We start from the raw sequence: 16,727 nt of genomic DNA on the forward strand, positions 1-16,727 counted from the left end.
TTAATTAAGGAAAATAAATATCGGTGTGTTGTTTTAAGCTACCGGAGACATGCACAGGACCTGTCGTATGTGATCAGAAGAGATGGGGAGTTTCCTTTTCCATGGGAACTGCTTAAAAAGAAACCCCGACGCTGACACAGAGGTGTCTAGTGCCTCCAAAATTGGCTGCGAAGATGATAATTTCATGTTTCCTGACCCTTGGGGCCGGGCAGGAAAGCTAATAATTTTCCATGATCCAACGTCACGTCTGTGGGGATGGGGAGGAGGGAGCGATGATGGGAGGAGGGTGATGTGGGCATCACCCTGAGCCTTGGGGTGCGCTCTGTGGCCAAGTGGCCACCAGCATCCACATGTTCCTCAGCGCGTTGGGTGCTCCCATAGCAGTGAAGACACAACTGCTGGCTCAGGTTACCCAGAGAATCACAGAACCACTAGGTTGGAAAAGACCCACAGCATCGTTGAGTCCAACCATTCCTATCAAACACTAAACTGTGTCCCTCAGCACCTTGTCTGCTGGTCTTCTAAACACCTCCAGGGATGATGATTCCACCACCTCCCTGTTCAGCCTGTTCCAGTGCCCAATGACCCTTTCTGTGAAAAATTTTTTTCTGATGTCCAGCCTGACCCTTCCTTGGTGAAGCTTGAGGTCATTCCCTCTTGTCCTGTCCCCTGTCACTTGGGAGAAGAGCCCAGCTCCCTCCTCTCCACAACCTCCTTTCAGGTAGTTGTAGAGAGCAATGAGGTCTCCCCTCAGCCTCCTCTTCTCCAGGCTAAACACCCCCAGCTCTCTCCATCCCCTTCACTAACTTTGTGGCTCTTCCCTGGACTCGCTGTGGCCGCCCCATCCCTGGAGATGCTCAAGGCCAGCTTGGAGGGAGCTTGGAGCCCCTGATCCAGCGGGAGGTGCCCCTGCCCCCGGCAAGGGGTTCAACCGGGTGATCCTTAAGGCCCTTTCCAACACACACATTCCATAATCTTACAATCCTACGCACCGAGACCACCGTGTGATCCCACACCCTCCACCCCCCGCATCCCTGGGTACCACTCCCCGCATCCCTGGGTACCACCGCCCCGCATCACCCCGGGGGATGCGGATCCCGCTGGGGGCGATGCCGGAGGGGGGCTGGCTGTCCCTTTAAGGCTGAGGAGAGCGTGTGCGGGGTGTGCACGACTCCGTGAGTGTGTGTGTGCGTGTGTCCGTGTGCCCGTGCCCGCCCCCGGCCCCTCCCCGCGCTGCCAATCACCCCGGCGGCCGCTTTGATGTCGCAGCCCTCGGTCTCGGCGCTCGCACACGGGACCGGGCTCTCCCTGCCTTCGCCCGCCGCCGCCCGCTGCTCCCAGACAAACGTTCCCGGGGCTCGGAGCGGGGGTGGGGGGCGGCACGGGGCCCGGGGGGGCCCTCCCGAGCCCGGCAGCCCGCAGCTCGCAGCCCGGCAGCCCGCAGCCACCGAGCCCCCCCGAGGGAGGGAGGGAGGGAGGGGAAGGAAGGGAGAGAAACTGATTTAAGAAGGAAAAACAATTCTTAATTTGGCTGAGAAGGGGAATTCGGGAAGGGGAGCGAAGGGAAAAAAAAGTTTAAAAGTTGAAAGGGGGGAAAAAAAACTTTAAAAAGAAAAAACAAATCAAGAAGGAGCTTTTTTTTTTTTTTTTTCAAGAGGAGAGGGGAAAAAAAAAAAGAATTGAGGGAGGAAAGAAAATAATTGCAAAGGGCTCCATCCGGGAAGAACAATACTCGCCGGGAAAGTTGCTGCTCGGCTCGGGAGGGAGGAAAATGCCGCAGCTGGGCAGCGGCGGGGACGACCTGGGCGCTACGGACGAGATGCTGGCGTTTAAGGACGAGGGCGAGCAGGAGGAGAAGATCCCCGAGAACGCCTTCACCGAGCGGGACCTGGCCGACCTCAAGTCGTCGCTGGTGAACGAGTCGGAGGGCAGCGGCAGCCCCGCGGCAGCCGCCGACCCCGAGGTGAGCCCCGAGCCCCGCATCCCCCTCCCCGAGCCCCGCATCCCCCTCCCCGAGCCCCGCATCCCCCTCCCCGAGCCCAGCATCCCCCCCCATCACACCCCAGCATCCCCCCCCATCACACCCCAGCATCCCCCCCCATCACACCCCAGCATCCCCCCCCATCACACCCCAGCATCCCCCCCCATCACACCCCAGCATCCCCCCCCATCACACCCCAGCATCCCCCCCCATCACACCCCAGCATCCCCCCCATCACACCCCAGCATCCCGCATCCCACCCCGCATCCCCCTCAGCATCCCGCATCCCACATCCCCCCAGCATCCCACATCCCCCCAGCATCCCACCTCTCCCCCAGCCCTCCCGAGCCCCGCACCCCCCCCAGCTCTGCGTCTCTCTCTCCTCCCCGTGCAGGCCATCAGGAGGGTGCAGGATCCGCAGAGGGTTTATCAGGAGAAGCTCCCGGACCACATGGATGATGGTTAGTCGCAGCGAACACCGCGTCTCAGGGTCCCCATCCGTGACCCCCACTGTCTTTCTCCCATCCCTGGGGTGGGTGAACACTGTGGTCCCCTAACCGTGCAGCCAGGATGCCAGCCTGGACCCCACAGCCCACCTGAAAACCCCTCCATCCAGGCTTCTCGATGTCCCCCCTGCACCCCGGGGTTCCCTCACATCCTCCCAACACCAGCTCCAACGAGTACGGGGCAAAAAGACTCCCAAAATGTGCTGTAACCTCTTCAGGGGGGCCCAACATGCAGAGGAATCATGTGTCCTAAGGCAAATCTTGATGGGGAACTTTGATTTTAGCAGGTATGAAGCATCAGGACCCAGGGATGTATAAAGGATCTGCGTATTCTGGCTACCCTTTCCTAATGCTCTCGGACCCTTATCTGCCAAATGGATCTATGTCACCTCTGGTGAGTTCATCCTCTCCACATGGAGAAGTTTTGTGGCCTCTGTCACAGCTGAAGTTTGTTGCAGGTATCATGCAGGCACCTACAGGTGGTTTTTCCCTAAAAAAGTGCAGCCTGATTTCTAAAATGCCTCAATTCTGTTCTGTCCAAGCGTACGGAGGAGTGTGAAGGGGGAAAATTGCTTGGAGCAAGCACCTACTTTGCTTCAAATTTGCTGGAGTAGGTTCTTTTCTGATCTCCCCATCTTCTGGGTTTGCCTTCACTCCTCCAGCAATCAGACTTACCTGAAGTAAGACCCCCCTCTTCCTTTTCCTGGATCGCAGGCTTTGGAGGCGAGCAGCTTGTGGTGTTTGTGTTCAGGGAAATGTCCCACAGCTTAACTTTAGTTTGACATTATCTGCTTGTAAAGCAGCCAGGTTTTGATCTGCCTTCGGTTAGGGCTCTGTTGTGGGTGACGATGGCCCAGAAAGTGGATCTTGTGCTTCTAAATGGCAGTAGAGGTTTTGGGGAAAAGGCTTTAATGCTGCTGGAGGACTATTCTTGTCTTCTTCCAGTAAAGTTCTTCCCTGGCGGGTCAAATCGGCTCTAATAATTCTGTGCATTCTAATGTTTTATAAATTTTGCTATCAGAGTAGCTAAACTGAAGGCTTCTCTACAAAAGGTGTCTTTTCCTGTCACTGTCTCTACCAAAACTTCAGAAAATAATGTCCTGACATTGCAGCAGAGCTGTGCTTGTGTCGCTCCCGGGAGCTGGCTTTGCTGCATTCATTTCAGATGTGATTCTTCATTTGCAGATAGTAAACGAGAACAGAAAATCATTTGGTTTATTTCAGGTCTAGCTTTTAACCTGCAAAGGGATAAGATTTAAAAGAATGTATAATGCCTTCCTGAATTCCAACCAGTTGTTCGCTAGAGGGGTAGGATGTTCACCTGGCGTTGAGAAAAAGCGGTGGACAGTGGGGCGTGAAGCTGGAGTCGAGTGTGATGTGTGTTCATGGGAATCGCTGCCGTTCGTCCTGCCCGACCTGGCAGGAGAGCGTTCCCTCCGTAAGCCTGTCTGTACCCTTCTTGGATGCACTGGGGGCTGATTTTCCTTGCCACTGTAGCCTTGCTGAAGCTGCTGTGTGGATAGTGAGGATCTACCCCTTCCTTCAGCCTCCAGCAAGATGTGTTTGCAAGGCAGGGCCAACGTACGTTGTTGTGATCCAAAGAAGCATTTCTTCTGTTGCTTCACACCCCAAGTCCCAGGTGTCCCCCTCATCCCTCTAAAATATTAAGCTGTTCTCTTCCTGACAAAGTTTAAACTAGGTTTGTCTTCTTTAAACACGTTTCGCTTGCTCCCCGGTATAGAATTTGGGTACGTTCAGAGTTACGTTAGCCCGGCAACTGTTTGTTGTAGTGGGATGTTTCTTTTAATGTTAAACCCTTCCTTGACGGGCAAGAAAGTGCAAAAGCCTATTTATTAGCAATTAAGCTAAAAAGCAGATTGTGGTTTGTGAATTGCCTTTCCCCTTGATAACGCAGTACAAACCCAAGATGTTACTGGCGAAGCAGCAGACAGGACTAAATAGTGTGCAGGATTGAAGGGGAGAAAACTGAGTAGCAGAGGATGATCCCGTCCCCTTGAGAGCCACAGAAATCACCCTCTGCCTCAGCCACCTTTGCTTAGGCCTGTGTGGATCCTGCGGTGTGTTGTGTGTTGTTTGATTTTTGAAAAGCTAATTTGATGTTTTCAGCTAAAAATCTGTTAACTAACAGACACTGGAAAATTTCTTCTTGACTTGATACCTATTCCGATAAATCTTTCTGGGCAATTTTGTCTTGTGTTTATATTGACTGTGCAAAGGTTATCACAGTAAATTATATATTGCTCTCATCCGGATTTATTGCTGCTGTGTATTTTATGTAAAGTGTGGGCTGTAATCTGGTGGCTGCTTCCAATAATTGAGGAGGTCAGATCTATGCCCCAAGATTGCAGATACTTAACCATCCATAAAAGTGTGTTTAATTAACACTTTAGCACAAGCAGAGTCGGGGAGGAGGGTTGCATGAGTGAATGGGATTGTGTATCACACTCATCTGTGCGCTTGATAGTAGAGATGGTATTTTGCTTAATGAGGCTTCCTGGAAGTGGTTGTTTGCAGCTAGGATTAATTTCAGAATCTTCAAAAATAAAAATAACCCGGGAGTTCTTTGGCAAACTGTCAGGGCTTTGCATTTAACTGGTTGAAAAACAGAACACGGCTCCCTGAAAGATGAAGGGTGCATTGAGGTTGCAGGTTGAACCCCTGCCCTGCCATACACTGTAAACCCACATTTTTATTTCTGTGGGCTCCTTCTGAACCCCAGCCGGGTGCAGCGAGCAGTCCCGGAGCGCCTGCCCGGGTGGGTGTGTTGCTGTTTTCTTTTTTTTATTTTTTTCTTGCTTATTTTCTCAGCAGCATCACTTTTGCTTTGTTTCCTTCAAGGTGGCTGTAGCCGCCTGTTAGGCTGCTCCCCCCGGCATCCTGCTAGGCTGCCCACATCTCCTCAGCCAAAATTGTCTCTTTTTACCAAAACACACCCACTTGTGTTATTTCCATGCTCTGGTGTCACTCCGGAGTGATCAGGCACCATCGCCAAGCCCCGTGTCCCGTGTTCTGGGAGGGAGCTGTGAACCCCTGCTGGGTGGCCGGGCTGGGGAGGGCACGGTCTCAGTGGAATGTGTCAGGAGCATCTGTGCGAGTCTGAAATCTCAAAACTTTGCAAGGCACCAGGAGAACCGTTTCTCACCTGGCTCTCGGATCATAGAATCGTAGAATCCCAAGGTTGGAGAAGACCTTTGAGATCATAAAGTTCAACCGTACCTGTGTGCTACTAAATCATTCCCTAAGCATACGTGGTGGTTCATGTATCTGCTTTGACTCTCCCAACTCTTGAAAAGGCCAGCTTTTCCCCAGAGTGGAATTTATAAGATTGTCCATTAAAAATCTACAAGAAACTTCCAAAGATTATGAACAAGTTGAGGAACTGTTTTTCTAAATGAAATATAAAATCATAAAACTATATCCTTTTTTAAATAGTACAAATGACTTTAAATCAAATTAAGGTACATCCTTAGTAAGAACATCAGCCTTTTAGGTGGTTACAAACATTAGAGGTCAGACATGGTCAAACATGTTAACACTTTGATCAGATTAAAATATTTTTCTTGCTACAGTTGTTTAATTGAGTTTAGACCTGAGGGGTTTTTCTGAACATTGTTATATCTTGTACCATGTGGTAGTTAAATGGTAGAAGGAGCAGTTATAAGTTGCTTTAAGTTCCTTCTGTAAATGGGTTTATAAAATAGGGGAATGAGCCGTGCTGTCCCGTATATAGGGCACAAGCTCTCCCCTCTGCAGTCACTGGGAGGGCTCTCGGGAAGCTCTTCACACCTCCTGTCCACCTCTGAGCGTGTGAGGTGAGTGAGGGCAGGATTGAAATGTTGTATAGATAAAGCTGTAGCACGGGACTTTCTGTCTGTGTGAGAAGCAGAGTTCCGAGAGCCTCTGTCTCCTTGAAAAACAGACACTACCCAATCGCCTTAATTATTAAGTTGCTCAAGCAGAGCTCCTGCTGGAGCAGAAGGGTGCTGGTACCTTTCCAAGCTCTGCACACCTAACTCTCCCAGGTCAGCCGGCAGGACTAGGAAATGAGGCTGCTGTCTGGAGCCTGGTCCATGGGGTCCACCGGGCTCCTTGAGCTTGGTTTGAAATGTCCCCTTGGGCAGGACAAGATGAAAGTGCAGTTACTGCTGGCCTAGGGCCACAGGTCCCAAATGTTTAACACGAGGTCAGAAAGCGTGGAGCTGAAGGGCTCCTGCTGCCCTTTGCAGGACAGAAGCTCAGACAGCAGCCGCTGAGCCCTGGGACGCAGCTCCTTCTCCTGCGCCCCCTTCACCAAGGCTGCTCCATCCCTTCGCAGGAGCCTGTTGCCCCCGCAGCAGTTGGTGGAAGGAAATCTGCAGCTCAGCTGCTTCTGCATAGAAGTCTCTCTGTCTCAGCTTGCATTGTCAGGGTAATAGTTTAGTGTTGCTTTTTCCTGTGCTGAGTTCTGATCCTGTTGAAACCAGTGGCAAAGCTCCCTGGAATCCCTGTGTGATGGGGATTTGTTGCTATGAGAGGGCTGCTGCATCCCTCTCCAGATGTTGTGCATCGAGGGAGGGCAGCTGCAAGCAAGCACTAGCTGTGCTCGTTCCCGAGCAACATCGCCAGCAGCGTCCCAGCCAGGTTCCCTGGCAGCTACAGGACCTCACTAGGACAGTACTTTTCCGCCATGAATTGTTATATTCCCAACAAAAAGTGTTAGGAGTGCGGTGGCTGTTGATGTGACATCCTGGCAGACAGACAGATGAGGAATTTGTTCCCTTCTGACCAGAGCGAATCCGCTTCTTCCAGCTCTTCTACCTAGCTGGAAATAGGATAATAGTGATTTTTTTTTTTTATATTAAAGCCTCATGTTGGATAGGTGGAGGTACCAAGGCATAGGGCTTCCGAGGTCATTTATTGCATGTCTGATTCAGCCTTGTTCCCCCCCAAGGAAAATTCTTGTGTTAATTTCTGAGTTCATATCACACCCTCAATTTTGAAGCAGAACTTCCCTTTGAAATAAATTAGAGTTCTGTTTAAGAAGCAGTGACATGATACAGCTCTGCCTGTGTGTGGTCTCATATAACCTTATTTTTAAAATTGTTTGGAATGAAAAAAAGCAAGAGAAAAGTGTCACAGGGAAACAAAAGCAAGTTTTATGTAAATCTGTGCATATGAATAAGCGTGCATGTGATTCAGACGGTTCAACAATATCTTCTTTCCCACTGGGATTCCTTCACAGGCTGCCCTGGAACTGGCTTCCCAGGCACAGGATGCTTTGTCGGTGGGGAGTTGCTATGAGATTATGTACGGTAAAGGCACTGTTCCTGCAAGCTTCCAACTGTTGCTGTTTGTGAAGTGTTATTAGCTCAATTGGTTGAGAACTTGGAGAGAAAAGCAAAAACCGAACATCAACCCAAGCTCCCAAAGCTCATCCATGTTAATGATTAATATTTTTGCAATTTTAACTGTGAAGAACAAAGTGATTTGGGGGTTAGCGGCGCACGACGTGTCCGAGATGAAAGAACAGAACTGGTCTGGTATCCAAAGCTTTAACTGAGAGAAGTGGGGAGTGGTGGGAGGGCAGAGAGGAACTCTGCAACGTGCTCGCGTGTCACCTCCAGCGTGCAGTCCCTCTCCTGCCCTAAGTCTACAGGCACCACTAAATTCCTGTGTTTGGGTGGAAACTCTGACAAATCTGTACGGTGGGGTGTGCTGGCATTTGATACCCGCTCAATTAACCACGTGTGTTCCTGTGACTAAACCATCATTGCCAGCTCTGTAGGGATGACTCTGCCTTCATGGATCATCTGTGAAGGGCCAGATCCTAATTGCAGGCTGAATCCCTCTCTATCTGTAGCGTGATCTGCAAGTGCAGCAGGTTTTCAGGATACAGGTGGTGTGAGCTGCACACCTAAGATGCAGTCTGGTCTGGACTGTATGTGTCTGTGTGTACATGACGTGATAGGTAGTGGTACAGCACAGTCAAGTGCTGAGAAATATCAACAGTTCTGAGGAAACATCTCCAGCCTGCCATTAATTTCAAACCCGCAGGACTTCATCTGCCCTTTGGCCATGAGTGATTCGGGAAGACTGAATTTAGTCTTCATTTCGTACGTGCTGGCCTTTGAGCCCCCTCATTAATTTACCGTAGAGAGGATGAAGGAAGGACCCGTGCAGCTGTGAGCGTCGTGTCTGCTCATGGGGAGGCTGTGCTGGACAGGGTGGGTTTGGGTGGAGCACGTGCTGCCCTTCAGTTACTAAGATGTCCTGCACCATGTGTGAGTCACAGATTCCTCATGAAATCCTCAAGGATTGTCTTCTCCCATCTGTTGCATCGATTTGAAGAGGCTTGGTGCCAGGCATACCTCTCAGAGAGGCCGTTGCCACTGAGGGAGCTTCTCTCCATCCCACCCCTCTGAGCTTCGGGCCGTCTGCATCCACCACCTATCGACTCTCCTTTCATTTGCTGCTGCTTTTCCTCGGTTTCCCATGCCACTCCAGCTCGCGGCTCTTGCTGCCGGGAGGTGGCTTACATCAGCATCTCTCCCAGCCTGATGTATACATGCTCTTACCTCATCACTTACCAGTGGTGGGTGGAGGGCACAGAAATAGGAGAGGAGGTACAAGTTACTTCCTGAACTCTTAGCAGAGCCACTGCGGCAGGGAAAACTTCTCAGCCTGACCAAATCCCAGGTTGGTGCCAAGCTGGGACATGCGAGTCCGTCCTGTCCTCCCCCCAGGCTCTTTCATGTGCTGCTCTCCAAATACCCCTTTAAAAAATAGGCTATAACATGATACTTGGTCATTAATCTCTGTGTTTGGAGGGCGAAACAAAGGTTCAGTAGGAGGACGGATGACTCAGAGGGTTGGTAGCAGGGTACAGAACTGTTTCTTTCCTAGTTTCCAGTTTTAATCTAGCTGAATCAGTAAAGACTGAACACCTAGTCTGTTTGCTGGCTTGTCCAGGAGGGCTCGGTTCCTCCAGCCACCAGGGCGAGTGTTTCACGGTGTGAATGATGAGATGCCCTGGGAGAGTCTGTAGCAAGCAGTGAGTGTCACCAGGGTGTTCATTCTTGCCTTGGGACTGCCAGTTCAGCACATGCCGTTGGCTCACAAACCCACCTACTTCATTTCTGAAAGGAAGTGATTGCAACATCATGAGCATCTCTGTCTTGCTTACAGCAGGATCTCTTTTCCTGGTCACATCCTAATTATCTTGGACAGAGAGCTCTCACCTTAACCTTCTTATGGAGCAATTTATCATTGTTCTGTTCTGTGGCCCTTTCTCTGATTTTGGGTCTTTATAGTTTATGATCATTTCTGAAGTTATGAAGGACTGTTCCTTCATAACTGTTCCGCTACCTCTGTGAGATGATTTCATAGAGAAAGTGGGACATTTTGTTAATATTGAGGATGAGGAGGGTTAGGAAAGCCTGACAGAACTAGGAGTACCCGTCCAGAGCATTCTGCTAGCTGAAGGCACTGGGCAAGAGGTCACCAAAGTGGCTTTAAATCACTGCTCCTCTCCCATCTGCCACTTCTGTGCTAAACAGAGCTCAGCTGCAAGGAGAAGAATCTCGTTCATTGTGTTTCATGGGGTCCCAAAATTAGTATTTTGTTAAACAAAACAATAAACTCAACAATGCTGTGGTAAGTTTTTCAAAACCAAAGTAAAGCCGGATACTAGAATCTAGAGCACTTTTCCCCTCCGGTTATAACAACTTTACATTTGATTAAATGATAGGCAAAAAAACCGTCTCAACAGTATCTCCTTTGTTCCGCTGAGAATCGGGAACTATAATATACAAAGTACACGTCTGCCTTGAAGAGCTACACAGTAATCATGGAGTGACCAGAAAAAAAGGCTCTTTTTTAGTGATGCAGCTTGTGTTCTATATGTTGCATTTGATTTCTGGTGGTTTGCTCTGAGGAATGGCATCCATGAGCGTGAACAGAGGTTCTCCTCTGATGGGACTTAAACAAGAGCAAAATGTGAAAGCCCAGGATTGTGCAGGATGCTTGGCTCAGCATGAGGGGGATACAAGTCTGGTTGGATTCGATGATCCAGTGGGTCCTTTCCAGCCTAGTGATTCTATGATTCTAAGTATAAACACGCTCATGGATGAAGTGTTGGGTAGATGCTCTTCCCAGCAAAGCTCTACGAAAGGATCAGAAATGTGGAATTTTTATTCCAGGGCTGAGGAGATGGCACTGTGGAGATTGCTTTGATGTTTAGGAAATAAACCACCGTAAGATCTCCCACATGAAAACTTGTTGTTCGTAGCACAGAGGGGCTGATGAGTTGGTTCTCGTTACGTTCTGCTGCCCTGGAATTACTGGCACAGGAGTGGAGATCATCAGGAGGAGGCATCATCTTCTACAAACCTTGCTTTGTGTGGCTTTGCCCTCAAAGAGGAAAGGCTGATTCTGAGAGGGAAGACAGTGCGCAGCCCCTCACACCAGCATAGCAGAGGTTGAAATTTGGCCTTTGAGCTCTGGCTTCCTGCTATAACTTACACAAGGTGGCACAGCCAGCTTTGAAACCTGGGAATCATGGATCCAGAAATCCAGGTGATATTTTGCGGGATCACATGATGCTGTCCTGAGCGTCCCTTTGGGACAGTCAGTGCTGTCACATAGGATAAATCAAAGTACCTGTATGAACCCTAAATCCAAAACAGAAGCAATAACATAAAATAAGAAATAATTTTTTTAAAAAAACCCAAACCTTTTTTGTTAACTTTCTCGGATACAAAGCAATTTCGGCAGGACTGCACGCCATATGAAACACATTATAAATGCTCTTGTAAAATCCACATCATTATACCACATGAAAGACTGGGTCCTAAAAATAGCCATTCAGAGAGGATGCAGGCTAGTAGCAATTTCGGTGATCATGAAATAGTTGTGTTGACATCTCTATGCATGCACACCCACAGAAAGCTTTGACTTTTGAATATTCTTAGCAACATTTGTGCTTTATGGAATTTTCCACACTCTGGTCCCATGAATAGCCCCTTATCCAGGGATATTCCTTTCTGATCTTATCCTGGTGCTTCTGACCCAGATTTAATTGAGAAAATGGGTAAATTATTCTCTTTATTCTCTTTTTTTTTAAAATTTATATGAAACTCTTTCCTTGCTATCGGTTTGACAGCAGTTGATAGTACCAGCCATATTTCCCTGTCTCCTATCAATAGAAATATTTCTGTTCCCTTCAACTGACACACTCACCGCTGCTGTTTTGGAGGGCTAACTGTCAAAATGTAAACCTAGAACATTAGATAATAACACAAGGAACTACCACATCTACCCAGCCTTTGTGTCTGCTGTAGTATTCAAAGAAAGTAAATGAAATCTGCAGTAATTATACAGTAATGTATCCACAAGACAAAAAAAAAAAATCTCTTCCTTGTCCCAACGATCAGAACTTGGCTTTTGGTTTGAGATATGAAAGGATGCAGCCTCCTGGCGTTAGTGGGTTTGCAGCAAAGCCCTGGCTGGGATAAACTGCCGTAGCTCTGGGATAGACAACAGACTCCTGCCAATTGATATCGCCTGAGATCTTTTTGAAGAGCTCATCAGATTGTATTTTATTGCTGTTACGTTTCGGTTCTAGCTTGTTATTTGTTTGGAATCATTACTATAGGGGTAGTTTTCTGAAAACGGTTGAATCTTCAGTGCTGATCTCTTGTTTACATTTTCCTTTTATAAGTAGAGGTGGGGATGCTGGACGTGTCCACCTTCACATAGGGATGTCTGAAGGTTGCAATTTAAGCCTGTCCAGGCTTAACATTTAAGCCTGTCCAGAGTTTTTAAGTGTGTGGCCCCTCTGAAGCCAGCTGGAAACAGTCTGTTTCCTCAAAGTAAGTTTGCTTTAGGAATTGGAACAAAATCTTTGGAGATAATGAATAAAATAATAGGGTGTTGAAGAAAATGACATTGCTTCTTAAATAGCTGGGATGAAAATCATTAAGTCTGGAGTTTCATTCAAATCGGATGTAGTTGTGGTTGTAATGAGGCAGGACACAAGCTCTGCAAGCAATGCAACCTGGAGTGATTCACACCAAGAATTAAAGTCTTTCTCCTGGTTGTTTTAACTTAGGGCAGCGCTTGTTCCTTGTTCAGCTCTGGAGTCCCTGTCCCATGGAAACAGGCTCTCAAGTTTTTAGGTCCATCAGTTGACTTCTTCCAAGCTGTTAGCAACTTTGAAAGATCAAATGCTGTAAAATGACATCGCAGGAATGTGTTTGCAGTTGCTAATTTAGCTCCCTGGAGGGACGGGACAGGGGGACGGAGGACTACCTTGACATGGCAATAATTTCATCTAAACCTCATAGAGTAAATGCCTTCATTTCTAAAGGCAGTTGGCAGTGATTTAAGGATAAGATTTACAACTAAGTGCTGAGAAATGTTGGCTCATGTTGGCACACATGCTCTGTATAATGCAGCAGATACTGGTGTTTAGAAAAAGCCAGAAGTTAACGTCGCGGCTAAGTCCTTTTATGTTTTCCATAATTAATTTGATGTCTGGAGCCAGGGTTATATCTGGTAATATAATTTTTTTTACTGTTCTGGTGAGTTCTTTGCTCTTCCTGCTAGGAGCAGGATTGAGGTGAAAACATTAAATGTGTTCTGGCTGGGACTTCTACACCACTTGGACGCAGGAGTTGTAGAGAACATTTAATTTTTTAACTCAAGAGGGCAGAAAATTACCAAATATATCAGTGCCAGGTGCTTGGTTATTGGCATTTTTACTGGAAATAGCATATAACTACATGCATCTATTAAAACTTTGTAAAATTACATGTTTTTAATATTGTAATACACTATTTCTTCTGATCTAGTATGTGGATCTGCTTAGAAATGCATACTGAGGGATGAGGCAGGCTGCAGTGAATCCCCAAGAGATCAGCTCCCGTATCCAAAGGCATCGCTCTTCATCCAGATTTTCTCCGAAAACCAGTGCCGTGGTCACTGTCTGGCTCCTGGGTGGGTGCGTTGCTGTTTGCCGTGGGTGGGAGCTGCCTCTCACCTGCCTGCGCCCCGGGAGTTTGTTTGATATGGAGCCAGAGAGCACCAGGTGCCATGTCAGACGCGTGTAAATAGTCAAATAAACAGACATTAGTAACAGCAGTTGTTTATGTGTTAACACAGGATGTTCTCAAAATCAGGTAAGAAGTGAGGCATGTTACCAAGCTTTATAGCAGAGGAACCGGATAGTCTTGTAACTGCCGTGCTGGGCTGCGGCAGAGGAAGTGTGGTTTTATCCCATCTTCTGCTCCCAGTCCCCCAGGAGCTTGTTTTTCCATGACTCGGTTTGCCCCAGGAGCATTCTGAAGCTTTATCGTTTCATGTGTAAGCGATGTTTGGAGAGCACTGCAGGGAAAGCCACGCTGATACTGAAAAAAGCCCCTAAAATCCAACACGAGCTGCTGCGGGATGGGATATTTCAGAGAAGGACCAGCGAAAAGGAGTTAGCTGTGCTGCTTGTTAGACCGTTTACTTGGAGATATTAAACAAATTGCAATTTCATCGTCTTTTAGCAAGTTGCAGGTGGCCCTAAAACCACAACTCCTTCAAGGCGGTTGGCATCGTGTCTTGCTTTAAAAACAAATTTTCACTTTTTCAGGCTAAACGGTAGTTTCAGGGCGTGGCGTTAGTTGGATGGGAATGATGATTGGATGGTCCAACATGTCTCAAATACTCTTGCTGCTATTAAACCGAGGACAGAATGTCTTTTCTTATTTACTCGCGTGTAATATGCTGATGAGAACAACCTCCAGGATTGCACGGCATAGTTTTTGGACACGGGTACCAAACTCTTGGATGCATAATTCAGATTCCTTGTCATGAAGAATGAGTCTATTTATCTTGGAACCTTTTTCACTTAAACAGTAATCTCTAGGAAATCATTTGTTAACGGTAGTTAGCTGCCAGTTTGTCAGTTAATGGCTTGAGGTGAAGTCAGAAGCGAATTAAATCTTTTCCAGGGAGATGATGCTGTCGCATGTAGTGCAGAAAGGTTTGTAGCAGAAAGCATTAGAGGAGGCAGTCAGATGAGTTCAGTCCAACTTTTAGAAACGTGAGGAAACCCAGCACGATGGGATAGAGGTGGCCGCTTTGCCAACACATCCACTGGTAACATATTAAAGCCATCAATCGTGCCCGTGTCAACCTCTAAGCCTAAATTTTCTTTACTGGAGGCTCCAGGTGTGAGCATGTGGAAGCCAAAACCACACATGTTCCTGGTGGCTGGGGCTCAGCCTTGCATGCCAGGCATCTCTGCGTAGAATCATAGAATCATTTGAGTCGGAAGGGACCTTAAAGATCATCTAATTCCAACCCCCCTGCCATGGGCAGGGACACCTCCCACTGGATCAGAGGCTCAAAGCCCCATCCAACCTGGCTTCGAACACCTCGAGGGATGGGGCAGCCACCACTTCCCTGGGCCAGGGCCTCCCCAGCCTCATTGTGAAGGATTTCCTCCTAAAGTCTAGTCTAAATCTTCACCTTTCCAATTTATGGCCATTCACCCTCTCTCTGCATGCCAGGCATCTCTGCATCCCAGGTGGGAGAGCTGGGCACAGCCCCCCGGCTCAGCCGGGGCACCCCGGGGCGTCTGCCAGGGCAGCAGAGTCCTCCAGCTCTCAGTCGTTATCATTTCTCTACAAAAGTCTAGCAGCGAGTTTCAGTTAGGTAATGAGAGTTATCTGATTTCTCTTTAATCTGAGCAGCATCTCTACAGCACGATAACCTCAAATCGCTGTTTATCTCACGCTCGGTGCTGCAGGGAGAAAAGTGGCGAGAAGGGGTGAAAATTGACTGGAAAAGGAGCTGAGAAAAGTCCTCCTAGTCTAGACCAGATCCCTCCTTCTTGCAGCAGAAGCGGGTGAGGAACAACTGCCCCGAGTAGAAACTCTCCCATGAAGCCACAAAATCCAGCTGAAGTAAATAGCACTTCCCTGCAGCATTATCTCCCACTCTGTGCTGTCTGCCCACAGAGGATGGTTGGGTGTAGGAACTGGCAGGGGATTAATGGCAGCCTGGTTCATAAAAAACTCTGCTGCCAGAAGGACGTGGGACCCAGACAGAAGTAAAGAGGGGCTGGTTCTTTCTGCAGATGCCCCCAAGTGCTATTTGTCTGAGAGCAGATTTTCCCACAGATCTTTGGCCTTCATATTATTTGAAGAACCCCCTCTGCAGCTGCAATCCTTCCCTCCCCGGAGGGAAAAACAGGGTGGTAACTTTGTGAACTGAATGGTGTGGAGGTTTAGGAGTACTGCCATGGGAGGGGAAGATTTGGCTCATTAGCGTGGAACATTGTGTTGCCAGGAACAGAGTTTTGGGGCAGAACTAATAACATGGAAGCAGATGCAGTCAGCTTTTATTAAACTGGTTTGTAGATGACTTCAAGTAGGCAGCAGTTGGATCTGGGGCTCTCCTTGCGAAAGGCAGGGTGGCAGACCCCAGCAGCAGAGCCTGGCTTAGATGTGAACGAGTAGAGAGAAACCAAACGAGTCTCTGGATGTAAGGAAAAATTTCTCCCAAGTGTATTTTTAAAAAAAGAGCAAAAGACTTTGTGGTTGTGTTATATTCTTTAAAACTCTTGCAGTCCACACATCCCACTTGGAGCAAGAAACAGCTGTTAGAGTCATAGAGTTTATAGTCTGAAGGACTATATCATGGTGTATCACCTCATCTTTGCTGTGGACTCCTGAATTTCTCTCAGTTACCCCAATAGCTGGACATATCATTAACTGCTTGACAGTGCTTTACAGGTAGGGATGGATAAATTAATCTCCAATACAAGTTTTGAAGCACTTCTCCCTTGAACCACCCTTTCTGTAGCGCTAATTAACACTGTAATGCTTATCTGCATTAGTGGTGGTTGGATGCTGTTTTCTGCCTCATAGCATTCCGTGGCTATGGGTTCGATGGGTTGAACTCTGTAGCTGCCTTACCTGAGTAGACAGGTTGGAATGACCATGAGCCAAAAACAAATAGCCCATCTCAGCCGGCTATCAGAATTGAGCAAAGCTATTGATGCCTCTGAGAAGTCACCACAAAGACCATCCACACCTCTGCCAGACCCAGCAATGGCTATTGCTGTGCCCTCTTGTGATGTTTTTCCAGCCCTTCACCTCATCTGTGTAGCCTGGACTAACTGTCTGGCTTTCATGAGGATGTCAGGAATGATCAGCCCCTATCAACCCAACCAAGCCTGCAAATCTCTG

The 16,727-nt window shown here is 48.1% G+C and overlaps 1 protein-coding gene across 7 annotated transcripts in view; it reads left to right on the forward strand.

Moving 5' to 3' along the window:
- Positions 1-1,619: 1,619 nt before the first annotated feature.
- Positions 1,620-16,727, forward strand: part of TCF7 (transcription factor 7) — a 69,460-nt gene continuing 54,352 nt past the window's right edge. For 3 of the 7 annotated variants that reach the window (XM_069869389.1, XM_069869385.1, XM_069869387.1), the window contains exons 1-3: positions 1,620-1,963; positions 2,376-2,442; positions 2,772-2,881. In XM_069869389.1, coding sequence (XP_069725490.1) covers positions 1,772-1,963; positions 2,376-2,442; positions 2,772-2,881 — 369 coding nt within the window. In that variant the 5' untranslated portion in view covers positions 1,620-1,771. The remainder of the gene's footprint in view (positions 1,964-2,375; positions 2,443-2,771; positions 2,882-16,727) is intronic. The other 4 variants (XM_069869386.1, XM_069869388.1, XM_069869390.1 and 1 more) reach the window with 3 other exon arrangements.

This window comes from Phaenicophaeus curvirostris, chromosome 15 (genome assembly GCF_032191515.1).
Source record: "Phaenicophaeus curvirostris isolate KB17595 chromosome 15, BPBGC_Pcur_1.0, whole genome shotgun sequence".
NCBI lineage: Eukaryota > Metazoa > Chordata > Aves > Cuculiformes > Cuculidae > Phaenicophaeus > Phaenicophaeus curvirostris.